General features: G+C 41.0%; 1 protein-coding gene across 2 annotated transcripts in view; it reads left to right on the top strand.

Annotated features, from left to right (window-relative positions):
- Positions 1–24168, top strand: part of ntng2b (netrin g2b) — a 69571-nt gene that overhangs the window by 14313 nt on the left and 31090 nt on the right. For both annotated transcript variants that reach the window (XM_072454599.1, XM_072454604.1), the window contains exons 3-4: positions 2851–3494; positions 23571–23743. In XM_072454599.1, coding sequence (XP_072310700.1) covers positions 2851–3494; positions 23571–23743 — 817 coding nt within the window. The remainder of the gene's footprint in view (positions 1–2850; positions 3495–23570; positions 23744–24168) is intronic.

The raw sequence follows: 24168 nt of genomic DNA, 5'->3' as shown, positions 1-24168 counted from the left end.
TGTGGAGCAGCTGGAGCTGAATCCTTTGCTGGTGGTGGTGGAGCAGCTGCTGATGAATCCTTTGGTGGAGGCTGAGGTTGTGGTGCTTTTGATGTTGAAACATTGGCTCGGTCTCTGGCTGATGGAGCAGGAATTCTTCTCTCATTCCTCTCTTCTCTAACTATCTGCTCAGGACCCTGTCCAGGCCCAGTCCAATGCCTCAGAGCGTGGAGCAGGTTCTCTGTCAGCACCCTCACTCCACCTCTGCATAGGTGGGGGCCATTTCTCTTAAACAGGTCCTCTCGTTTCCAGAATAGATAGAAGTTCTCAATGTAGTGTAGTCCTCTAGGGGTACACTCTTTGGACAGCCATGTGTTCAGCTGAAGAAGCCGGCTAAACTTGTTTATCCTCCTGTCGATGTTTGGAAGAGGTCCACTTATGAATGTTTTGATTTCCATTTTATCAAGCACGTCGAATAACAGCTGTTTCGGTCCTCCATGCTTAGCCATAATATTTGGAAGGAGTGACGTTATCTCAGAAACAGTGGCGCTTGGAAAAGAATGTGTGTTTATCTTTTCATGCGTCACGTGACTTATCGCGCCGTCCCCAACTAAAACAATCTGCGTGACCTTGGCTCCTGGCACAGATCCTCCTCGCTGTATTTTGGCCACATCATCTTTCCTTTTTTCATTTAATTCCATCTCTGAAAGTGGTAAAAATCTGTTGGTGAGCTGTATTTTAGGTGACTTCACGTTATCTTTGTATCGTTTAGGCTTTGCTCCAAGTTTGTTCCAAGAAACAGCCTGGTCTTTCTGGTTTTTAGACAGTTTTGGAAACGACACAGAGTCACTGCGGTTTAGGTTGAAAGTAGCAGTTTTTCTTGTAAAAAGTATGCTCTTCTTACCATCGGTTGACACAGGAATGGTATCGTGAAGAACTTTTTCAGATTCCAAAACAAATATCCGTGTTTTCAGCTCATTAATTTCTTGTTGATATTTCCGACAGCGTTCACAGTCTTTCTCCCTTCTTCTCCCGGACATGTCGCTGGCGTCAGATATGTCGTTAAAACTGGAAAAATGTTCTTAAAATCCTTGGTTTACTTGAAAAAGTCTAAAGCAAAAATGTTTGGAAGACAAAAACTGATTAAAAAGCAAAATAAATAAGCAAAGCAGCGATAGCAAGCGGAGAGAGCAAAAAAGCGTGTGCACTCTTCGGAAGCAGGAAAAACAATGGATTTTACCCTCCATATAAAATCTGTAGGGGGCGCTGTCAAGCCAAATTAATTTATTTAACTTCAAGTAGGTTTAGGGCAAAGAGTTTAACAACTGATTCTAATTTGACGCAATTCTGACTTTATCTGCTCAAACAGCAGCAAATTTTAAATTTGGGAAATTTCTGAAATTCTAGCTACAGTTTGCGGCTTCGCCGCACAGAGACCGTGACAGGTATTAAAGCCATTTTAATAAATTTTGATGTCCCACTCCTCAGCACCATTTTCACCAAATTTCAGCTTTTTAGGGCCAACGCCCTGGGAGGAGTTTGTAAAAGTACGGCATTTGGAAAAAATGCCGGAGTCATGCTTAGCCATTTTTGAACCAATATGGCCAACATTTGGTTGGGCGGACGGCGTTGCCGTAGTAATATTTTTTCCTTCTCTTGTCACCATCTATCTCTGGGCCAAATTTCATGATTCTACGATCAGATTTTTTTTTGGTCATTTCCTATCTCTCAATGCATTTTTGGTACATTTGGGGGCGCTAACGCGCCAATTATTTTAGTTTTAGAACAGGGAGATAGCCAGAATGTAGAGAGGCACGATTTTTAGAGGTGTGCACATTTTTGTGACTTTTCGTCAATGTTCACTGGGTGAAAAATAGGGAGGTTGGTCCCAAGAAGAAAGAAAGAATATTCCGATGCAAAAACAATGTTTCCCATTTTTCAAATATCATAAACTATACATTTTCCCTGGTCACTGACGGGTACTTTCGTTAATTTTGAGTGGGCTCCGCCCACTTTGTGTTTTTGGCCCTCTATACAGTAATAATGTAACATTTTTGCATTACATGCTTATATGCACGGTTCATGCAAGAGATGGGGAACGTATTCGTGATCTAGCGCTTTATATGAAAGCGCTTGTTTAGTGCGCACTTTTGCACGGGCTTCGCCCGTTTACAACGGTAATGTTCCATTTTCCTACTACTAATTAGTATGCACGTGGCATGCATGAGTGGAGGAGTGCGTTATTGAGTGTTTGGAAGTGGGCGAGCGCATCGCGCTCGATTTCGTGCGCACTACGTGCGCACTTTCGCAGCCGTGCTTCACACGACCTTACGGAATTAATAGGCCTCTCGCCAGCTTGTGGCGCTCGGGCCTAATAATAATAATAATTATTATCGTCATTTTAATTTTTACAATTACATGCCCTATCCCAGATACTTTACAAACAATGATTGTGTTGAGACATGTCCATTATGGTCTGTGCTGTAGACTTTGAAGAGTAAATAATTCTGTTGACTTCTCCCTCCGGAGGAGAGACTTGAAAGTCTTGGCATCACCAGAACAGCGGGATCAATTCTCCAAAGTTAAAAGTGCAGCAGCCCTCTGCTGTCTATGCATAGAGAGTGATGATGCACAATCCTCTTGACCTTCACACTTCCTCTTATGTTGTTCTGCAAGTTTACTTTTAAGCTCTGGCCTAGTCCTCAGTGGACAGTGAGCCTGCACTGCCTCATTAACAAAAGCACCATTTCAAAGTATACTGTCTAATTTTGCAGGCAGAGAAAAATCTATTTAAAAAAAGTAAGCTATTGCATTACCAACTTGCCTATGATTCACTCGTTCACTTACATTTCTATGTTCCTGTCACTGTAGGAGAACCCATACTTGTGCAGCGATGAATGTGATGCGTCGAACCCGGATCTGGCTCACCCTCCTCAGCTGATGCAGGACCGCGAGCGCAATGGTCTCATCACGTACTGGCAGACGGTGACATGGAGGAGCCACCCAGAGCCACTGCTGGCCAACATCACTTTGTCGTGGAACAAGAGCCTGGAGCTCACTGATGACCTGCACATCACGTTTGAGTACGGACGGCCCACCATCATGGTGCTGGATAAGTCCATGGACCACGGGCGCTCGTGGCAACCCTATCAGTATTATGCCGATGACTGCCTGGATGCCTTCAACATGCAACCAAAACGAGTGCTTGACCTAAACCCCACCAACATCACCAGAGTCATCTGCACAGAGCAGTTTTCACGCTGGGTCGGTTCCAAGAATGAGAAGAACGTCAAGTTCGAAGTGCGGGGGAGGTTTGCTGTGTTTGCTGGGCTCCGACTACAACAAATGGACAACCTGTACACACGCATGGAGAGTATGAAGGGCCTGAGGGACTTCTTCACCTTCACCAACCTGAGGCTGAGGCTCCTCAGGCCTGCCCTCGGAGGCACCTACGTCCAGAGAGACAATCTGCTCAAATACTTCTACGCCATCTCCAACATTGATGTCCCTGCCAGGTCAGACATACGCACAAACACATGTCCTCAACATACATATGTTTACGTATGAGAGTTCTTAACAAGATATAGAATCAGAATAAGAAAAAGGTTTGTTGCCATTTGTCATTGAACAAAATTCACAAACATAGGAACTTGTTTCGGCATTAAGGTGCAGCATAAAACAATGAAGAATAATCATAGCAAAGTATATATAATCATATAAGGCATGCATACATTATGAATTTTCTATTTAAATAAATACAAACTTGGCACATCCTTTTACAAGTACCTACAATTCTGTAAAGCATATATACATACCTACCCTGTCAAATTTGGAGGTTGACACTGAAGAGCATATTTTAGCATTATAATGATATTTTATGACATTTTTCCTGCGTTCTTAAAAGGCATCCACTCATGACTTGCTTCTCTGGCTCCAGAGAGTGTGGAGACAAATAACCTGTGGGTCTTTTGAAAGAGTATTGTTTTAATTACTCTTTAGCGTCAGTGGATCAGAGCTTGCCTGTCAGAGGAAAGGGCACATTGTTATATTAACATAAAGAAATGTAAAAAAAACATGATAAAATAATGTAGATTATAATTAATGATAATTGTATTAATTTGTGTTTCATATGGCCTCATCATTAAAATATCACGATCAAAACACATCAGACATTTTACACTCAAATGTGACAGATAGAGAAAAGAGGCAGGTGACAAGGCCGACACGCTCGCACAGGCAGTGTGATCCGAGGGCGTTCGATGACACCGTCTCTGTCGGCGTGGATCCTCGCGGGCCAATGATTAATGACATAGAAACATAGGGCCTCAGTGGTCCAACGTAAGTCGTCGCGCACTCTCTGCCAAGGGAGCCGGAAAGCCTTACATGGCAACTTTGTGACAGTGAAGGATGCTGTGGAGCATCACACGCCTGCTTAGCATCAACAAGCCATCTCTCCCACCTTTCAGAATTATTATTCCAATCGATATGGCCGGCTGACATTTCAATGGTATTTAACATGCTTGCTGGGATGGCCCAGAATGGAAGGACGGATGGACTGACGAGTGTGTATGGACAGGGCCATGGGTGAAAAAGGGGAGAAATGAGGGAGTGCTGGAGATGATAGCACAGGCTGAAGCGTGGGGTATGTGTTTGATGAAGTCCTGAGTGAACGCTGACACAGCGCACACACAAACAACCATCCCTGTGGTGCTGTGTGAAAAGAGCCTGCAGGTATTGATCACAGTCACTTTTCAGGCTCAACACAGAATCACAGAGAAGAGAGGACATCCAGCAGCACCGAGGTCCACCATAAACATCATTAGATACAGATTAATTATAAATGCTAAACATCAACAGGAAGGTTCACTGACAATGCGTTTATTCTAATTCATAATAAATACAGAATTGCAATTATCTCCATCCATCCATTATCGTTTGCTTTATCCAGGGCCGTGTTGCAGGGGCAGGAGTCTGAGCAGGGAGGCCCGACTTCTCTTTCAGTCTCACGTCTGATTTGTCAAAATGTAATTCATTTATTGTACTTTTATTTGTGTAATAGCAACAATCTAGAGAGGCCTTACAGACTCAACTCTTTTTACTTTTTTCCTGTGTACCTTATTTTGACCTTTTTTGGTTGTGTAATTTGGTTCTCACATTTATCACTAATTTGCACTTGTCACCACAGAGGTGTGGGGGCCGTGACAGGGGGCCGCTGGTGCCCGTGTCAGAATGTGCCGGATCTGGTAACAGCTGATCCAAATTTAGTCCAGAGGAGATGACTGAGGCCAGTACGTCTTCCGTTCCGGCCACCCACACCTACCGTAACATAATCACAAATCAATACGTTATTCTGAGCGGCCAGCAGGAGTATTAGGTGATACCGGCTGGGGGTCCTCTACATACAGTACAATAAAGAGTGTCTGATGCTTACGCTTAGGAGATTGATTTTTTTGGGTGCAGGACGATTAGTCAATGTTCCCTGGACAAAAGGCTAAGCTATTTCATCTCATCTTGTCTGGCCTCTGAAGCATATTGGGATTTGCAATGCCTAAAATCTGAATAATGAATATTCCACGCTCCTGGAGCCTGGACAACGGCTCTTGAGTGGAATGGGATTTTATAATCAGAAGCACTGGTCACCACTGTAATGAGATATGCTGGTGATATCGATGGGCACAGGACTGAAGTCACTTCCTGACCATACTGTATGTCCACTGTTCTTTATGAACGACTGCTATCAATGTTTCTTTTTCTTTCTTTCCTTTTTTCTTGCCCGTAGGCTTCATAAGACAGGAAAGAACAGTGTGAAATGGGGATGAGAGAGAAGGGAGGGACATGCAAAACTAGCAGAGTCAGGATTCGAACTCACAACACTGCAGCCGGCTGCTCTTGGAGCCTGGTATACGCGTGCTGTGCCTTAACCACCCCACAAGTTCATTCATTAATTTATTTTTGCTAAAAACACACAGTAAAGACTCTTAAGGTCAATGAATCAAAGTAGCCTCTTACCATCCAGTCCAGTCCAACTGTATTTGAATAGCACATTTTGCAAACAAGATATTTTCCAAAGTGTTGCAAATTATAGCAATAAAAAATAAAAAGCAAAAGAGCGTCTACCTTTTTGCAAACTGCCCTCTCTCTGTGCTCTTAGAACAAAAGCAATGCGTGGAGTTGTGAGGTTTTCATTTCATTGTCAAAAATTACAATAGATCAAAAGATTGTGATTTTAAGATAAGATAAGATAAGATATTCCTTTATTGTCCCACATGGGGAAATTTCATTGGTGCAACGCAGGTAGATACAGAGGTAGATACAGAAGAACAGATCACTTATAGGAAGTCTGAAAAACACTTTCAGTAGAAGATCTCCTATTTGTGAGTGCAATTAGATTTTTTTGTTTTCTCTTTAAAGCTCAAGCATTTTAAATGTTTTACAAAAAAAGACTGAAAAATGCCTATGAAGGTTTTATTTCAGAACATGTTTGTACAGTTCTTAACTACAAGGTTAGAAGTAGGATAAGATTGGATATTTTGATGTTTGAGGGGGAAATCACAGTACTATTGTGTAAATTAAAATTGTTACTTTGATTCTATTTCGAAACAAAACCTTGCAGCCATAGTCAGGGCGACTGCTTTTGAAAATACTGTTGGCTGAATAGTTCCCACAATCCTATATTATATGTTTTTACATTCAATTGGTCAGTTTCTATGAATTTGCATAGTGTTGAAGTGAACGAAAAGCTCAATCAGAAAAATAACATCTGTCAAAAAAGGATATAAAATGTAATCAATGGAAAGCTAATGCATACATTTAGTGGAAACAGTCTGCCAAGGTTAACTATAATGTGCCCCCACGATTATAACATTAACTCCAAAGCCAAATGGGCAGATTCTGAAAGCACAGTGCTTTAGACTCATTTTACTGGCTGTAGTCACATTTTAGATTCAGCTATTTCCTCAGTGATGGGCCAAGTGAAACCCATCACTTCCATCAAAGACATGGCAGTGCCGCCTCAGCTCTGTCAACATTTAGATCAGTAAAATCACATTGACTGTAGAGCTCCAGTTCTAATCGGTGCTTTTGGATTCGTATGGCCACCATCTTCCCCTCTGTTTCCGCACCATCCCATCTATCAGGGCCATTGCTGAACTACACTGAACCTTAGCAGTCCCATGGTTATGGATAAGACATGGGGTCATCGGTTGGGCTTTCTTAATGAAATAAGCAGCAGGTCATATGCTCGCTCTTCATAATAGAATAAAAGGAAGGCAGTGAGCTCAGGAAAAGCTAAGTAAGTGGATTAGGGTCAAAGCTGAGGCAAGGAGATGGGGCAGGACAACGTTTGCATCATATTTTTCTTATCAGTGGCAAGCGGTTCGACTTTTCCATCTGATTTGATTGCTTGATGAGAGAAGAGTGACATTTAAAAGTAGTAAAACGTATTAAGTTGTGTCAATTCAAGTTTTTGAATTAATATTGACAGTTTAATTCATGCATTACCGTTAAAAACACAAATTATGCTCATAAGTCATCACCATTTGGGTATCTGGCATTAGATGATCCAGATAAATATCATTTGCACATTTGTGTTAATTACACATGAGAAGCCTGGTCTTGTTCAAGGCCTAGAGTCTTCTCTCCATCAACCAATTACTTTCCAGTTGTGAAAATGAGTTAACGTAAGGTTGCAGGAAAACAGGCCAGAAGCTCGCAAATGAAATGCAGAGAGTTTCTTCAGTCATGTCGTTGGACTCATCTATCTCCATCTCTCTGTGTGTGTTCCTCCTGTGCTGTCCTGCCCCCCCGCTGACCGAGCTAATGTGTGCACTGCTCGCTCCATCTTATCACAAACTACACAGAAACTTTCACATCACACTAAAATAATGCTTTATTTTTAATTTAAATAGTAATTTACACATATAGTTTATCTAATATAGTATCATCATTTTCAAGCTACAAACCTTTTTATTAAAGGTGTGCTATGTCACTTTTCCACGGTATGGCATTACACTTATCTTGCATTTAATGAATTACAGGTGCTTTTATTGCATGCATACATAATAATAATAATAATAATTATTATTATTATTATTATTATTATTATTATTATTATTATTATTATTTTATCATTTTAAAAGGTTTACTACTTGAAAAATACACAGACGTTTTTCTACAGACGTTCCTTTTTGAGTCAGTTATTTTGGGGGTCCCCTGGCCTACATAAGGAGGAACACTTCAGGCAGAGCAACAACATCTCGGTGGGGAAAAGCAGATTATGAATGAGGGTTGGGCGATTTTGACAAAAGAATATCTCGATGTTTTTTTATCCTGTTCACGATATTTAGACAATGTCAGTCCAACAGAAATGTGTTTCAGTTGAGGTTGAATTATCAAACAAACGAAATGTCTGTAAAATTATTCACAAAAATGCAACATAACTTTTAATCAGCTTCTTTTATAGCTTTTGTTTTTCTATAAACAATACACACTATTCAAAACAACGTTCAAATGAAAACGACAAGTCGACGATGAGTCTAAAGAATAATTTAGATGTCGGTAAATGCACCTTTGCAGTTGGCTGCCAGCCGCCATTAAAAGCAACAGCAACATTCAAATATGATCTAAATTTTGATATACTGCCCAGCTCTAATAACTCTTAGTCTTATAAATCTCTGATATGCGTGGGTATAGGTGTGAAACGCTTTTCATCATTCCCACAAGACTACATCCTAACAATCTATTCATTACCTGCGAGGGGTAACCTGCAGTGACCCTGATTTGTTCTTTTCCAGTTTGACCGCAGTTAGAAGGCGAGGCTAATGAGCCTAAATGTCTGTGTCTGTATGCAGGTTCAGCGTACGTGTTGTTGTAGCGGAGGCATGAATGAACATGACAGGTCTCGAGAAACCGTTAATTCACTTCTCTTCACAGATTGCAGCCTCCAGTCTTTTTGCCGCTCCTGTGAATTTGACTTTGCTAACTGTCGCCACTGGGGTTTTTTTTTTCAAATAATGCCACATTTTTGTATTATTTGTCCTTTGAAGAGTGAAGGTGACTGGATGGAAGGTGTGAGAGCAGAGAGGAGAGAACAGGAAGGCAGATGATGGATTAACTTGTAGTTCCATGGGACTAGCCAGGGTGTGTGATTTTGTGATGAATGATGTGAGGTGTGATGCTCAGTAAATATTATTCTGCAGTTCTCACACACACCACAGTCGTCTCTACACCTTCCCTTAATATGTTTTTTTTTCCCATTTTACTATGGGTCACAAATGTATGGACAAAAAGTACTCCTGATGAATGAAATATGCGATTCTTACTTCATGTGAGGAAATCCAGGAGCCTTGTCAGAAATGGGTGAGGTACTCCCAGCGAGAAGAGAGGAGACACAGCGTGGAGTGAGGAGACACAACGAGCAAGAGAGGAGACACAGCGAGAAGAGAGGAGACACAGTGAGAGGAGAGGAGACACAGCGAGAAGAGAGGAGACACAGTGAGAGGAGAGGAGACACAGCGAGAAGAGAGGAGACACAGTGAGAGGAGAGGAGACACAACGAGAAGAGAGGAAACACAGCGAGAAGAGAGGAGACACAGCGAGGAGTGAGAAGACACAGCGAGGAGTGAGGAGACACAGTGAAAGGAGAGGAGACACAACGAGAGGAGAGGAGACAGCGAGAAGAGAGGAGACACAACGAGCAAGAGAGGAGACACAGCGAGAAGAGAGGAGACACAGCGAGAAGAGAGGAGACACAGCGAGGAGTGAGAAGACACAGCGAGGAGTGAGGAGACACAGTGAAAGGAGAGGAGACACAACGAGAGGAGAGGAGACACAGCGAGAAGAGAGGAGACACAGTGAGAGGAGAGGAGACACAACGAGCAAGAGAGGAGACACAGCGAGAAGAGAGGAGACACAGTGAGAGGAGAGGAGACACAACGAGAAGAGAGGAGACACAGCGAGAAGAGAGGAGACACAGCGAGGAGTGAGAAGACACAGCAAGGAGTGAGGAGACACAGTGAAAGGAGAGGAGACACAACGAGAGGAGAGGAGACACAGCGAGAAGACAGGAGACACAGTGAGAGGAGAGGAGACACAACGAGAAGAGAGGAGACACAGTGAGAGGAGAGGAGACACAGTGAGAGGAGAGGAGACACAACGAGAAGAGAGGAGACACAGCGAGGAGTGAGAAGACACAGCGAGGAGTGAGGAGACACAGTGAAAGGAGAGGAGACACAACGAGAGGAGAGGAGACACAGCGAGAAGAGAGGAGACACAGTGAGAGGAGAGGAGACACAACGAGCAAGAGAGGAGACACAGCGAGAAGAGAGGAGACACAGTGAGAGGAGAGGAGACACAACGAGAAGAGAGGAGACACAGCGAGAAGAGAGGAGACACAGCGAGGAGTGAGAAGACACAGCAAGGAGTGAGGAGACACAGTGAAAGGAGAGGAGACACAACGAGAGGAGAGGAGACACAGCGAGAAGACAGGAGACACAGTGAGAGGAGAGGAGACACAACGAGAAGAGAGGAGACACAGTGAGAGGAGAGGAGACACAGTGAGAGGAGAGGAGACACAACGAGAAGAGAGGAGACACAGCGAGGAGTGAGAAGACACAGCGAGGAGTGAGGAGACACAGTGAGAAGAGAGGAGACACAGCGAGGAGTGAGGAGACACAGCAAGGAGTAAGAAGACACAGCGAGGAGTGAGGAGACACAGCGAGGAGTGAGGAGACACAGCGAGAAGAGAGGAGACACAGCGAGGAGTGAGGAGACACAGCGAGGAGTGAGGAGACACAGCGAGGAGTGAGGAGACACAGCGAGGAGTGAGGAGACACAGCGAGAAGAGAGGAGACACAGCGAGGAGTGAGGAGACACAGCGAGGAGTGAGGAGACACAGCGAGGAGTGAGGAGACACAGCGACGAGTGAGGAGACACAGCGAGGAGTGAGGAGACACAGCGAGGAGTGAGGAGACACAGCGAGGAGACAAATTCACTTTTATTATTGAATCTTCCGTCTGCCTTTTGAACCCTCGCTCATGTGTCCTCTGTGGTCTCCTTCCTTTGTCTCCTTTGAGCTTTGGGTCACTGCTTAATATGGCGCATTTGACTGACAGCTGAAGAAGCAAGGAGACGAGGAGACGAGGACAGAAATGCAAGCGAGGAAGGAGAATTGAGGCACGGCCGGGCTTGGCTTCGTGACCCCCTCCTCTTGCTCTGTGGCTCCTCCCACTTCGATCCATCTCCCTTTGAAGCAGCTGGAAACAGATCACTTTTTAGATCATTCATGAGCACTGCTTTGAAAAGAAAGGCATGCAGAAAGCAGCAGGAGGAAAGTGTCATTGTCCTCTCATATGCAATGATTTATGGCACGATGGGTGTAAATGATTTGATAATCACAGTTTATTTCCCCTCAGAAGGTGGGAATGTTACAGTCAGCAGTTCTGCCTTCAGTCTCAGTCTATTGTTACACTGATCTTTTCCCCCCACCACTCTTCCTCTAATGGATTTTTCTTTCTTTTTTATCTTCCAACCCTTGAGCCCATATTCTTTTAAATTCCCAAATAGAATAAAGATATTCTTCCTACTTGCCCCTCTGTGCACTGCCTTACCAGCATCTTGCGAAGGGGGAATTTCCTGACACAGTCTTTAATCGAAAAGCATGCTGGGAATTGTAAGAGGGGGGACGTGGTGTTGAGGGGATAGCTCTGAGCAAGATGGTTGTTTTTTTATGCAGGTACTACAATCACTATTGACATGAAATGGATTTAATTGTTCATTTTAGTGTTGTCACAAAACGAAAATGTCAAACTCAACTTTCGATAAATTTTGAAAAGGAAAAGCCTTGGCACTCAATACGGATTTCAATGCCACGATTATAACAAGCAAACTTTTTTTTTTTTGACAAATGACAATTATTTTCAACACAAAATAATAGTGCTTTCTTTATGTTTCCAAATGCGTAAGTATCTAGATATGATACTTCTTTTAGTATTGCTTTGTTTCATTTTGACAACTCTATTGTTTCATTTAAATCCTTGTGTATAGCAATGTAATGGTTAAATTACTTAAATACTGTTGTCATTGGACTGATTTAAAGTGAAGGAGATTGTGTTTATTCGGACATTATTCTTCAAATCAGTCAGAGTGGACAAAAGAACCTTTTTGTAACAACCTTTAACCCCCTTTAACAATCTATACATACTGTACGTCTTAAGAAGTGAAAGAAAAATTATTGGAGCATTGATAGAACCCAGACAGTGCACATCGCACTTTTACATTAATAGAAACGTCGTAAACAAGTACATTTGATAATCAACTACATAGCAGGATACACCGTTAGCAGAACTTGACTTTCTCAAGAGCACAGTGCTTAAAGACATATTATGCAAGGGTTTAACCTTGTTACAACATTGTTTCCTCATCCTCCGTCATCATTAGTTTTCACACAGTTGTGTTATGTTCCGGAGTGGTAGGCATGGTCTAGTAGGCGGATGTAGAATCATACAGGTCAGGACCGAATGTTACTTTGTATGCTTGTATGCCCAATCGCTCAATCGGCTTCAGTGTCCGATGCGTTACTTTTCAGACTCTCTGCCTCCAATATCTTCAGAGCACGTTATTAACCACTTTTCTAGCTGGATCTGCTGCTGTTTAAGCTTCTCAACAGTAAAACAAAACAGAGATACCCATCTCTGTCCTCCACCTTGACCGCTAGTTGAATCGGGAAATAGAGCTCTTTCTCCATAACTGTCATGGGTCTGACAGCATTATGAACTTCGGAACGATATCGCACCGAGAGCCAGATGTGCGATCTCTAGCAGTCGATGAGAAAAGAACCATCCGTCTGGCGTACTGCTAAATCTGCTCTCACCGCTACACTCCTACATATCCCTGGTTGTGCATCAGCTGAATGTAATCAATGTATTCTTCAAAGGTACTCTTCAATTTTTAAAACTCAGAATGTGCATTAGTAGATCGATAAAGGGAACTTTCACACCGCCAGTTGCGCTTCTAAACTCTGTAAGCACTACACAATACCCATCGAGAAACAACTTATTTTTCCTGAACAGAAAGTTTTCAATGTTTCCGTAATGGGTCAATGGCGTTTAGTCTACTTTCAAACGTTCTATAGACTTTTTTCCCGCACCACCCAGCTCAGAACTGGATGGAACTGGTTCTATGAAACCATTTTCCTTCATTTTCCTTTTCTTTTATATATTTTATACCGTATTTTCCGGACTATAAGTCGCACATTTTTTCATAGTTTTGGCCGGCGTGCGACTTATACTTATATTTATACTCATATACTCATATACTCATATACTCATATACTCATATACTTATATACTTATAGGTTGTAGAAAAAGGTTCAGTTGTAGACATCAGTTTTAGTTTTATATGTAATATTGTTTGTTATTTTCACACTTGCAACAGCATTTCATACTGCAGTGCAACTTATACATGTTTTTTTCTTCTCTATTATGCATTTTTTGACTGGTGCGACTTATACTCCGGTGATAAAAATACGGTGTATATTTTTTTAACGAACATACATGAAACACATGGTGTAAACACGTCGGATTAGCCGTGGGCTAATTTTCATCCGCTGTCCGTTTATGAGGTAACATAAAGATGACAATAAAGGTGAGGTAACATAAAACATTTCTTGGAAAAACACATCTGTTTACCGTACATTAAAGGGGGTAATACAACCCACACAGAACAGAAAAAAGTGATTACTTTCTTGTTTTCTTCAATAGGCTTATGCCATTTGCATTTTATGTCTAATTACCTGTTAATATTAAATTACACAATACAGTATGCAATTATTATATAATATAGAAATCACCATACCATGGCCAGATCGCACCTGGGTTAATATTGTGGATGCACTCTGGACATATTAAAAGTCAGACTCAGGACTCTAAAGGCACAAGGTGGAAACTTTATTGGTCTTGATTTGATCCCTCTTGTGTAACTACATTTATTAAAGCAATACAAAGGTCCAGCTGAGGCTAAAGTTTAATTTAGTCTACATGATCCATGATCCATTATGAGCTATAGAACAATTGCCGCACCCGACACTTAAAAGCTTGATTCTTTAATTGGTATTGTCTGAAACCAATGTTAACTTTATTATATCAAGTATATGTAAATCAAGTAGTTTCTTTGTTATAAATATACAATATTGTTCTTAATACTTTTTATTCTTGTTGAATTGTATTTACTTGTTATTGTAGAGTTACGTTCTACAACCAGATGTTATTTTTAATTTCACCCTCTAAAGTTTTAGTACATAATCGTGTTATAGTCTCTTTGTTGGCACCTCCCGTCTGCCTGAGCCTGTGGCTGGAGACTGGGCTGACTCTTTCCTCTCTGACTAATGATGTTCTCAGTCCCAAGGTTTTGTGGGTAATTATATTAACCCTTGTCCTCTGGCTGATCCCCTCACCGAGCAGTCACTGCACTCTCACTAGATTTACACAGAACCTGTGTATGTGTGTTTAGTGGTTACCAACACTGACTTTTAAAACACTTTTAAAAATACTATTATTTACAGCAACAGAAGAGTGAAAAATAAGGTGCATGGGTTAGGGCCTGTAGGCACAGTTTTCCAAATGCGTTGGCACACTCATTTATAACCGTATGCCTTTAAACATTAGTGGTTCAGATGTGAGTTGTGAAGTTCACGTGGCGACCATATTGTCCCTGAGGAGGGGGCTGGTTTTCCTCACCATGCCGACTAAGTAAAGCATAGACGTAAACAACCACTGGGGTCTAAGAACTCTCTGGGGGGCTGTACAAACCCGGGCCCGACTCCTGTCACTGCACTTTCTGTCTCTTCATCACTTTTCATCCTCTCTTCTCTTGGAGCAGCTTGTGTCTTTAAATAAGATAAGATAAGATAAGATATTCCTTATTGTGAAATAAGGGGATGTATAATAACGTCCCACCCAATTCCCCGTCTCCCCAGGTGTTAGTCTTTGCAATAGCGTTCATTAAAATGAATTCTGCTGCAGTAAGGGCTCCGAAGGGACGACAGACTAATATCAAGCTGGATGGTCTTAGGACGGTCAATGCAGGACACACAGAAGCCAATATCCTTTTCTATCAGCGACTTTACTCTGACACTAAATAATAATCTTATCTTTTTTGACAATGAAAGAGTTAAATAGTCTGTGGACATTGTACAGTATGTGGGTATGTACTCCAGTACTAATAATCAGAAAAATATTTGTGACAACTAAGATTAGTTATTTTGGTATTTGCACAGATTTTTACCACAAATAGACAAAGAGTTTCTGTTCTTTGAAAAAGATAACATGAGCAGCCAGCGTGTGGCGCTATTTCACAAACACACTGCATTCAGAGGGAGCTGTCCTCTGAGGTCTGGGCCTGAGAACAAGATGTGCCCACAATACATTATTTAGTTATTTGGTCCTGTGCATGGCTTATACTATACTTGAGAGAGCAGGTAGCTCAAAGTAGGCCTCTGACGCCACTGCAGCTCTCTACACAAGAGTCAGCCAATCAGAGAGCAGCTCTGAACTCGCAGAACAGCATGCACGCAATAGCCATTTACCGTATCCTGTGTAAATAATTCAAGCATATGCTAAGTCACACACTGTGGGTCTGACGATCGTCTAATGTATTTAGGGCAGGGAAAACCAAACAAATGTAAGTGAGGCTGCTTATATAATGAATCTTCATTATCATCAGTCACATGAAGGATGAAGGTGCACACACTGAAGGTTTAGATTGCAAAGACAATCAAGGTCATCTCTGGCTCCTGAATTATTTAAGATGTCTTTTTGCTGGACAGTTTACTTCCCTTTTTATTTTTTTATTTTTTGAAGCTCTGGGAGTGCATTTGTGTGTGTGTGAGTTTTGTTTGAGAAAATTGGACACTGCTGCAAACAAGCAATCCCCAAGGCCTGTCTTTCACTCCCCGAATTGCTCTGCTCCAAAGAATTTCTCCTGCCGAATGCTTCTGGAAAGTACCCCAAAAGAAGCAGCAGCACCGAAAGCAGGTGGAAAAAAGATAGTGAGAGAGCAGTAAATGTGTGTTGAACAGCTGTTGTTGACATCTTTTATGAGATAATGATAGATAATGAGAAAGAAGAGATGATTTGTTTGGGATTTACATTACCAACAGTTGTAATAGTGGGGCCTGGTGTGTTTTACAAATTGAAACCAATGTAATGATTGGAGATGGTAAATAGTTACAGTAATGGACCTAAGTATTGTATGTATTGTCCTTCCTCCCATAAAGCTTTTTGTATTGAAGGACGCAATCTGCTTTTTTGGGGGTAAGTAAAGAGCAAAGGAAAAAAACTCTCATTCTAAGATCAGTCCAGGACCAGACAAAATTATCGAACCACTATGTGAATTTCAATATGTTTTTGAAACCTGTTTTTTTGTTCTCCTGCCACCTCTAGCTTTAGTGGTCACTTATAGATCCTGAGACCTAACGTGTGAAAAAGGAAGAGAGGTGGGGACCAGGTGAGGCGCGGGGGAAGAAAGCTGAATGGTCTTGCTCCGCTTCGAGACAGCGCACTCGAGGAAAATTGATCTATCTCCTTTCACCAACAGAAATTTATGAAGGCGGAACATAAACGCAGTCATGTCCAATTAGCTCTGGTGAATTTACGAGGCGCGGCGAAGGGGAGGAAGTGGGAGGGGAGGTGGTGATAAAGACTTCAGCAGAAGCCAATAAAGCGTGTTACTGATCAATGGGCCCTGTTACCCCCCTCGCATGGTCACTTTGATATATTTTATCTTGAGATGATTTCCAGATAATAGTTCTAAATTGTAGCGATAAAGCGTGAATACAAATTAGAGTCATTGTTCTTCTCTTTGGGAAAACCGATATTTATTTTAATGCTCTAACTTTTTGCTTTTCGCTGTTGATGCACAGTCCAGCAGAGAGGACTTTTACCTAGTTTGTGTAATATGAGCAAATGCAGATCTGCCGATACCAGTAAAATATGGAGGGATACAGTTACTGAGGAGCTGACAAATCAATGCTGACAAGAGGATTAAGGCAGCAAGGATCATTTCCTGTATACCAGTTTCTGATGATTAATGGCCACAATGACAAGGAAGATGAGTTATGAAAGTGTTGATATTTAGTCTATATTAAGATATGTTTATTATTGGGCAAAATAATATCACAGCCGTTTTGAAAGTGGTGGGAAATTATATTGTCATGTTCTTAGATTTAATTGGTTTGGAAAACAATTGACAAAAAACAGTTGTGGAAACATAGCAGGGATTTCCATTATTGTAAGATTAAACCTGATTACAAATGTGTCCAGATTCATTGACTGATAACAATGCACCACTTTTCAAGAGTTAGAAGGTTAAACTGAAACAGGGATCTGGCAAGTACCAGAAAAATGTAATCTGTAATAAAAAAGGCAAACCACTATGAATTGAGAATAGTATTCTTATGTTGAATTGAGATGTGGTCCAGTGGGAGGAGCCCACAGCGCTCAGAGAAAGAGTGAGGGAATGATAGTGGTGTCCCTGGAGAGACATGTGGATGTGTGTCTACAGTAAGGAGACAGATAAAGCCCCATTAACTGCTGCTTCCTGCTGCTTTTTCAGACGCTCCCACCACACGACTCCCCCTTGATGTTTGTTTATCTTTCTTTTCATTTAGACCCCTAATTACTGCGTGTGTGCTGTCGGAAACAAGGCAGGCCTTATCACGAAACAAAAGCAGAATCTAAGAAAACCAGCTACCACTCAGAGAAAGGAAAAGCATTTCATTTAATGATTGGCTCTTTAGATCAATCTTTGAATGCACATCAAAATGTTTTTATAACATGTCTAAAATTAGATGAGACCTCTATTCAAGTAACACAATATGGCTAACACCTCTGCATTTGTCCAATCCTTCAACGCCGGTACGGAAACCTGTCAGGAGCAGTGAGCTACTGCCACACTCAGGGACCATCTCCAGATCTTGAGAGACCAGAGATCCAGGGGGAAACCCACCTGGCCTGGACAATGAGCTTAGTTTAACTTTAACCCAGAGATGGGAAAGAGCCATACACATTTTAATTTGTTGTTTCAATCCAAACATTTACTAGAGGGAAACCCAAACTTCATGATCACACAAAATGTCACAGTTAATAGCTTTATTATGTAAGAAAAGTAATGGATAAGAGACAGGTGCACAAGATCCAATGCAAACAACATACTACTCCATAAAGTATAAATAGTAGACTCTTGTTGATGGAACCCTAAGGCACGCCTCACATAAAAATAACTTTCTTTGATCAGCTCAAGAGATGCATTGTAAGCGCTCAATACTATGAGCGCTTACAATGCGCTCATAGTATTGCGCAATTAGCGGCTAATGTTTTGTTTCTGATGGTGAATAGACTGTGAAAGGACACTAATAAAATATTTATTAACACAAAATTAACACAGGTAATTAAAGTAGCACATTGCATGCAAAGTAAATATCTTTCACCGTCCTCTATTTTAGCACACCAGACTTGCTTGTCTTATTGTGCAAGTAAACAGACAGTACACTGATGGATCCAGCTGTCCCGTTAACATTTCTCACAACTTCCTTTGATGACTTTACAGTGGAGCAGACATCTTGCACATTAACATACCATTGTGCCCATGTATTATTTGTGCACGGAGGGACCCAATAGAGAGGATCGAGAGAAATCCCAGTACAAGCTGTCATCCGAAAGAGAGGAGGCAAAAGACACGCAGCGCTTGAGAAGTCGAGAATGTCACATCACTCATGCGGAAGAAGCCGGGAAGTACTTTGATTTATCCTGAGCAGACAGAAAGCAGGTCAAGGAGATTGTAAAAGTTTTAACCTGCAAGACTGGACAAAATGTATCCCAAGTCTAGTTGTTCTTGTTGTAGAATTGAACCATTGTACCAATAACATTAATCTAAAGCTCACAGGGTAAAGCCTCAGTATTATGGTGTTTTTAAATATCATGCATTATTTGTATAGTTATCAGCCTTTAAACATGCTCTTGAGTACCTTTAGTTTGATATCGCATGTTTCAAAACAAGAAAATTTTATAATTAAAGATATAATATATATATATATATAAATTGAATATAGGATTTTTTGCCGATTTGAGAAATTAGTGACTGTTAGTCCTTTTCTTTAAAATGTGCACGTGCACACTCACCCCCACCCTCCTGTTCTTTCCTGTTCTGAGAGACTACCTGCTCAAACCTCGTACATGAGCACGCTACATCGCATCTCTTGTCTCTACAGATTTCCGTCTTCTGAGCGAGCTCGAACACTCAGTTTTTCTGTGTTGTCCCTCAGCCATTTTTGTACTTTGTACTTCGTTTGTACTTCATTTTCAAGTGTGGAGCTACACTGAAGGAACTCGCTGCTAGCTTCGTTAAAACACACTCCGGCATATCAACCACGCATGCGCAGCCAGGGGAACGTGCTGATATCCTGGGAACGAGCCAGAACGAGCCTGGAGGTGTGCACTAGCACGCAGGGAATGACTGACATGTGAGAGAACTACGGTGCTGTCCACGCCACAAGAAAATGAGACTCTGATTGGTCATCAAAAATCCTCTATTCAACCTTTAAATTACATGTATTACCAGCTGCATCTACTGGCTGCAGAGAATTATACACAGTTTAAGATAAAACATGTTCAATGCATTTCAAGCTGGTCTCTCACTTCCGGGTCTCAGCACTGAGATTTACTGATTCATTCAGAGTGTTTTGGATGCTCGGAGGGGAGAAGATTTTCTAACCAGGATTCATCAAACTAACGTGAATGAAGCTAAATGCTATTCAAGGTATGTTTTTCATGAGGGAACAATATTAGAACATGACTAAAACCACAAACAATTTGCATAATATGTGTCCTCAACTCAACTTTAAAGGCACCGTACCTGATGCCTGTCTTAAAATGTGAAAAGCATAATTAGTTCACATGAACTTTTCACAACTCTCTGAGCTCAGAGTTTTGCCAAGGCTAATCTAACAAATGAGCTTTTTTCCATGTTAACAGTGTTTCCTCGTCATTAGTGTACTCAAAGTTGTAAGTTGATACCTGTTTTCACCTACCCCCTATCCCCACTCACATTCCTGTACTTAAATGGAATTATTAGAAAAATTGGGACTCAAGTGATACATGTCGGGTTCTAAAAAGCTCCATCACTTTAGAAAAATAAAAAATATTTATGAAAATCTACTGCTTGTTACAGTGAAATGTCACTATGAAGGCTTATCAGTTCTGCAGTTTTGAACAAGAAGTCAATGGTCCCATTTATTTTTCAAAGTAGAGTTACGTTATACTTGACTTACTTATACGTACCTAAAAAGCATAATCAAATAAGCTACGTAATGAAAATCTGGCACTTTCAATCGTATACATGTAAATAATAGATGTTGACAAAAGGTTCGGAAGAGATGTTGAAAACAAAGGCCGTGTGAGAATTAAGGATGTCACAATATAACATTTTTGTATTACTATTATTGTGAGAAGAAATATAGCGATTGAACGATCATTCACGATTATTGATATCTAGACCAAACAACAGTATCACCGTTACTTCATTTTGTCTAATTTAAATTGCCAAACAGCTCACAATGCTTCTTGCATGTGACCAGCTTAATGAATATTTCTGAATTATAAAGTCGTTTGTTAATCATAGACTTATAATACTATGTAAGTTAACATTAGCAGCCAAATATAAAACCTTTTTACCTTCAGGCTTACTTTGTTAGAGCATAGATTGAACTAAAATAACTTATTTTTTGCCTCTAAAGTGGTCATGATAATTAGTTTTTAGTTTGTAAGATTATACAGTGACCTGAATAATCATAATTTTCAACTAACCAAATAATCTTGACAAGAGAAATGTTGATATGATTATGATTAGAGGTATTCAGTGGCCTCTAATGTAGGCTGCAATGTCAGGCTCCCTTAATTGACAAGCGGCTTAGGCCATTTCCGCTTGTTCACCCCAGCCATTAGGTCTGCGAGATACAAGCAGCTCAGCGTATATACCTTTAAAATCACTCTGCTCTTAGGTATTGATTTTAAACTACAACTTCCAGATCGTGCACTCAGCAGAGCCTCCTCACTTGATGATGAGACAGATGAGATTTATCACTTTGAGGCGCTGGAGATGAGAGCCAGTGAAACGCAGGCTGCTGTCACTCACTCAGCACGGGCATTAGTCACAACGGCTCCGCTTGTGTGATCTGTTGTCTGTCATCCACGCTCAAGAATAAATGCACCACGCGAAAGGAGAGGCGCACTCACACTCACACACTCACACTCACACACTCACACACTCACACTCACACACTCACACACTCACACACACACACGCACACACGCACACACCTGCACCTGTCTTCTCCGCACACTTTCACTCTTCCTCCACACACAATTTGCCACCATAAAAAAGGAGATGTTCAATTTCCTTCCTTTGCTAAGTGGACAGCTCGTGTCCTTCAGAAAGCATACAGAAACAAGGCCTTGTCGCTGGATGGATCCTCGCCGGCGTCTCCTGTCACCTCATGCAGGTGATCAGAGAGGATTGTGGGTAATTTATAGCGCTGCAAGGCAAGCGTTTGACATAAACCACGTCGTCGTGATCGAAAGGCTCAATTTTTCTAAGTGAGGCTAACGGCGTGCTTCAAAGTTTTATAAAGTTATGAAAATAGCATTGCGCATGAGAAAAAAACATGATGAGAAAGCGGAGATTAGAGTGTGGAAAGAAGATTGAAGTAGTCATCGCACCAGAATACAGGGGCAATTCTTTGAATATTTGATGCAGACGGATAGCTGTTCACTCCAGTGGAACAAACTGGATTGGAGTCCAGTCAGTCGTCTGGAAAAGGCTGTAATTTAAAATCGCATCCACCGAGTGTCCTTAAGATCCTCATTTCCTTCTAAATAAAAACCTGTGGCCTCTGGATCAGCCCACCTGGGTTCTGCCCTCAGCCAAGGTCACATCTGCATCGACGTGCACTTACACATTCAAATATCATCCAAACATGAATTCATACCGCTGGATAAAAGGGCAATCTCACCCTTCCAATTGACATTCCAAGGATTATTTTTTAGTCTTTTTTTTTGCATAACGTGTACAGTAGTTATTGAAATAAGTGTACATGTTGATATTTGGCATTTGAACTTAAAAAGCTTTGTGACTTTCAGGAAAATTTCTCACTTTAAGAAATACACCAAGACTTTAAAATGTGCCAATAAGTAATAAGAAGCTGCTTTAAAACCTGTGAACCTTAGCTAGAGAAGATTTTTTTACTCTATTTAATCCCTTTTGTCAACCATCTGATAAAAAGAACTACAAAACTCATTGGCATGTAAAATATAAAGGGAAAGATAGTGTAACCCACTTAGTTTCAGTCAGTGACAATCAGGATCCATTTTGTACTCTAAACCACCAATAACAAAATACCTAAAATTCACGAAATTTGAATAACTAACTTTATTACAAGTCTCTAAATCTAAATGAGTTCAAGCTTTTAACTGGGAATTGTCAAGACACAACAACTGATCGATCTCGTCAGTCCATTCCATCAACAGCAGCTTGTGTGCTAGTGTTTACGAAAAGAAAAAAAAAACCTCTAGGTGAGATTTGCAAACAGATTTTCCTCTGTACCACAAATAATAAATGTAAATCAGACATCAGAAGTCAAAGCTACAGATGCGACCCAGTCCAGTTATTTGTTGGTACTCCAAAGGGTTCAGAAAGAAGCTTCAGTTTGAATTGGGGGCCCTAAACTTAAACAATATGAACTCTAACACTAATGATTACAAGTGTGCACTGTCTTTGGCTTTATCAACAAATCAGTGTGCATCAGGAAATACAAATTAATAAAACTAGTAATTTGGTTGTGACGCAAAATCACAAAACCCTATAATTATAAAAGTAGTGGTATTAAAGTAAAGTAAGATTCGTTGTTGTATAAGAACAACAGTCCAATAGAAGTAAAAGAACAGGCTCAATTTGTCACAATGATGCTAACATTAAGGTCATCAAAAGTATCAAAAAACAGTATCAAAACTATACTCAGTATCGATACTTTGTAAAAAAAAATCCCTCACAAAATTTGAACTTTCCTGAACCGTTTCCATCAGAAGGATTGTGAGCTTTATCAAAACTTCGGTAACTGCATGGTAACATAAAGAAATTACTTTAATTTTATGCTGATAATGACTATTTACTATGACAACTATTTTTTATCATTGTAGTATCAAAACAGTACGAGTATTGAGTCTTTTACTTTGAATCTAAATCAAGTTTTAGTAAATTGACAACACTAGATAACATAGTCACAGTTTATATTATTGTTTGTATGTTTCACTTACCTCTATCAGCCCTAAACCATTTATATTTACTCCATTTGAGCCTAAACATCAGTAAAATTAGCTTCTGTGCACGAACACCTATTTAGTTCCTCCACAGCACCGCAAACTGCTCTGTGCTGACTTTCCCCCGCTGCCTGACGCCATGTGCAGCCATCTGGATCATCACTCTTCCCTTTCTCTTTTCCTCGCTCCTCCGCCTCACCCGTGTTGTCTGTTTCTGTTCTTCTACAGGTGTAAGTGTAACCTCCATGCCTCTCAGTGCCTGCTGGTGGATGGATACCTCCAGTGCCAGTGTGAACACAACACCACGGGCCAGGACTGTCAGCGCTGCAAGAAGGGCTTCAAGGCCAAGTCATGGAAAGCTGGTTCCTACTTGCCGACGCCTAATGGAACTCCCAACACCTGTACGTACCCGCAATTGTCCATTGTGTGCTATAACAGTAACCAAACAGGGCATTGCATCATATTATAGTGATAACTTTGACTTTGAAATGACCTACAGTGAGTCTAGAACAGAGATTATGCAGGTAACATCACAACAGTCTGAATTTTGGCAGTGAGGGGCAAAAAGTGGTGAGCAATGGGGAGTAATGACATTTTCTTCTGTAATAGCTCAAAACACAAGTAACATATGAAAGAGCTGCTACAGTCTGATAACAAATGTAAAGGTCTACATCTCTGCTTAATATTTAGTATGAACATCCCAGCTAAAGAAAAGAAAAGAAAAGAAAAAACAGATAAACAACAGGAAGACTGCAGTTACACTTAAATAAGATGTTTCTGTGTCAATTTGTTTTTTGTTGTGCGGCTGTTGTAGTATCTTAAATTT

Source organism: Eucyclogobius newberryi, unplaced genomic scaffold (assembly GCF_026437365.1).
Source record: "Eucyclogobius newberryi isolate DKJ021-1_F unplaced genomic scaffold, fEucNew1.0.hap1 SCAF_2, whole genome shotgun sequence".
Lineage (NCBI taxonomy): Eukaryota > Metazoa > Chordata > Actinopteri > Gobiiformes > Gobiidae > Eucyclogobius > Eucyclogobius newberryi.
The sequence above is the reverse complement of the archived record's forward strand: the minus strand, read 5'-3'. Positions and strand labels throughout refer to the sequence as shown.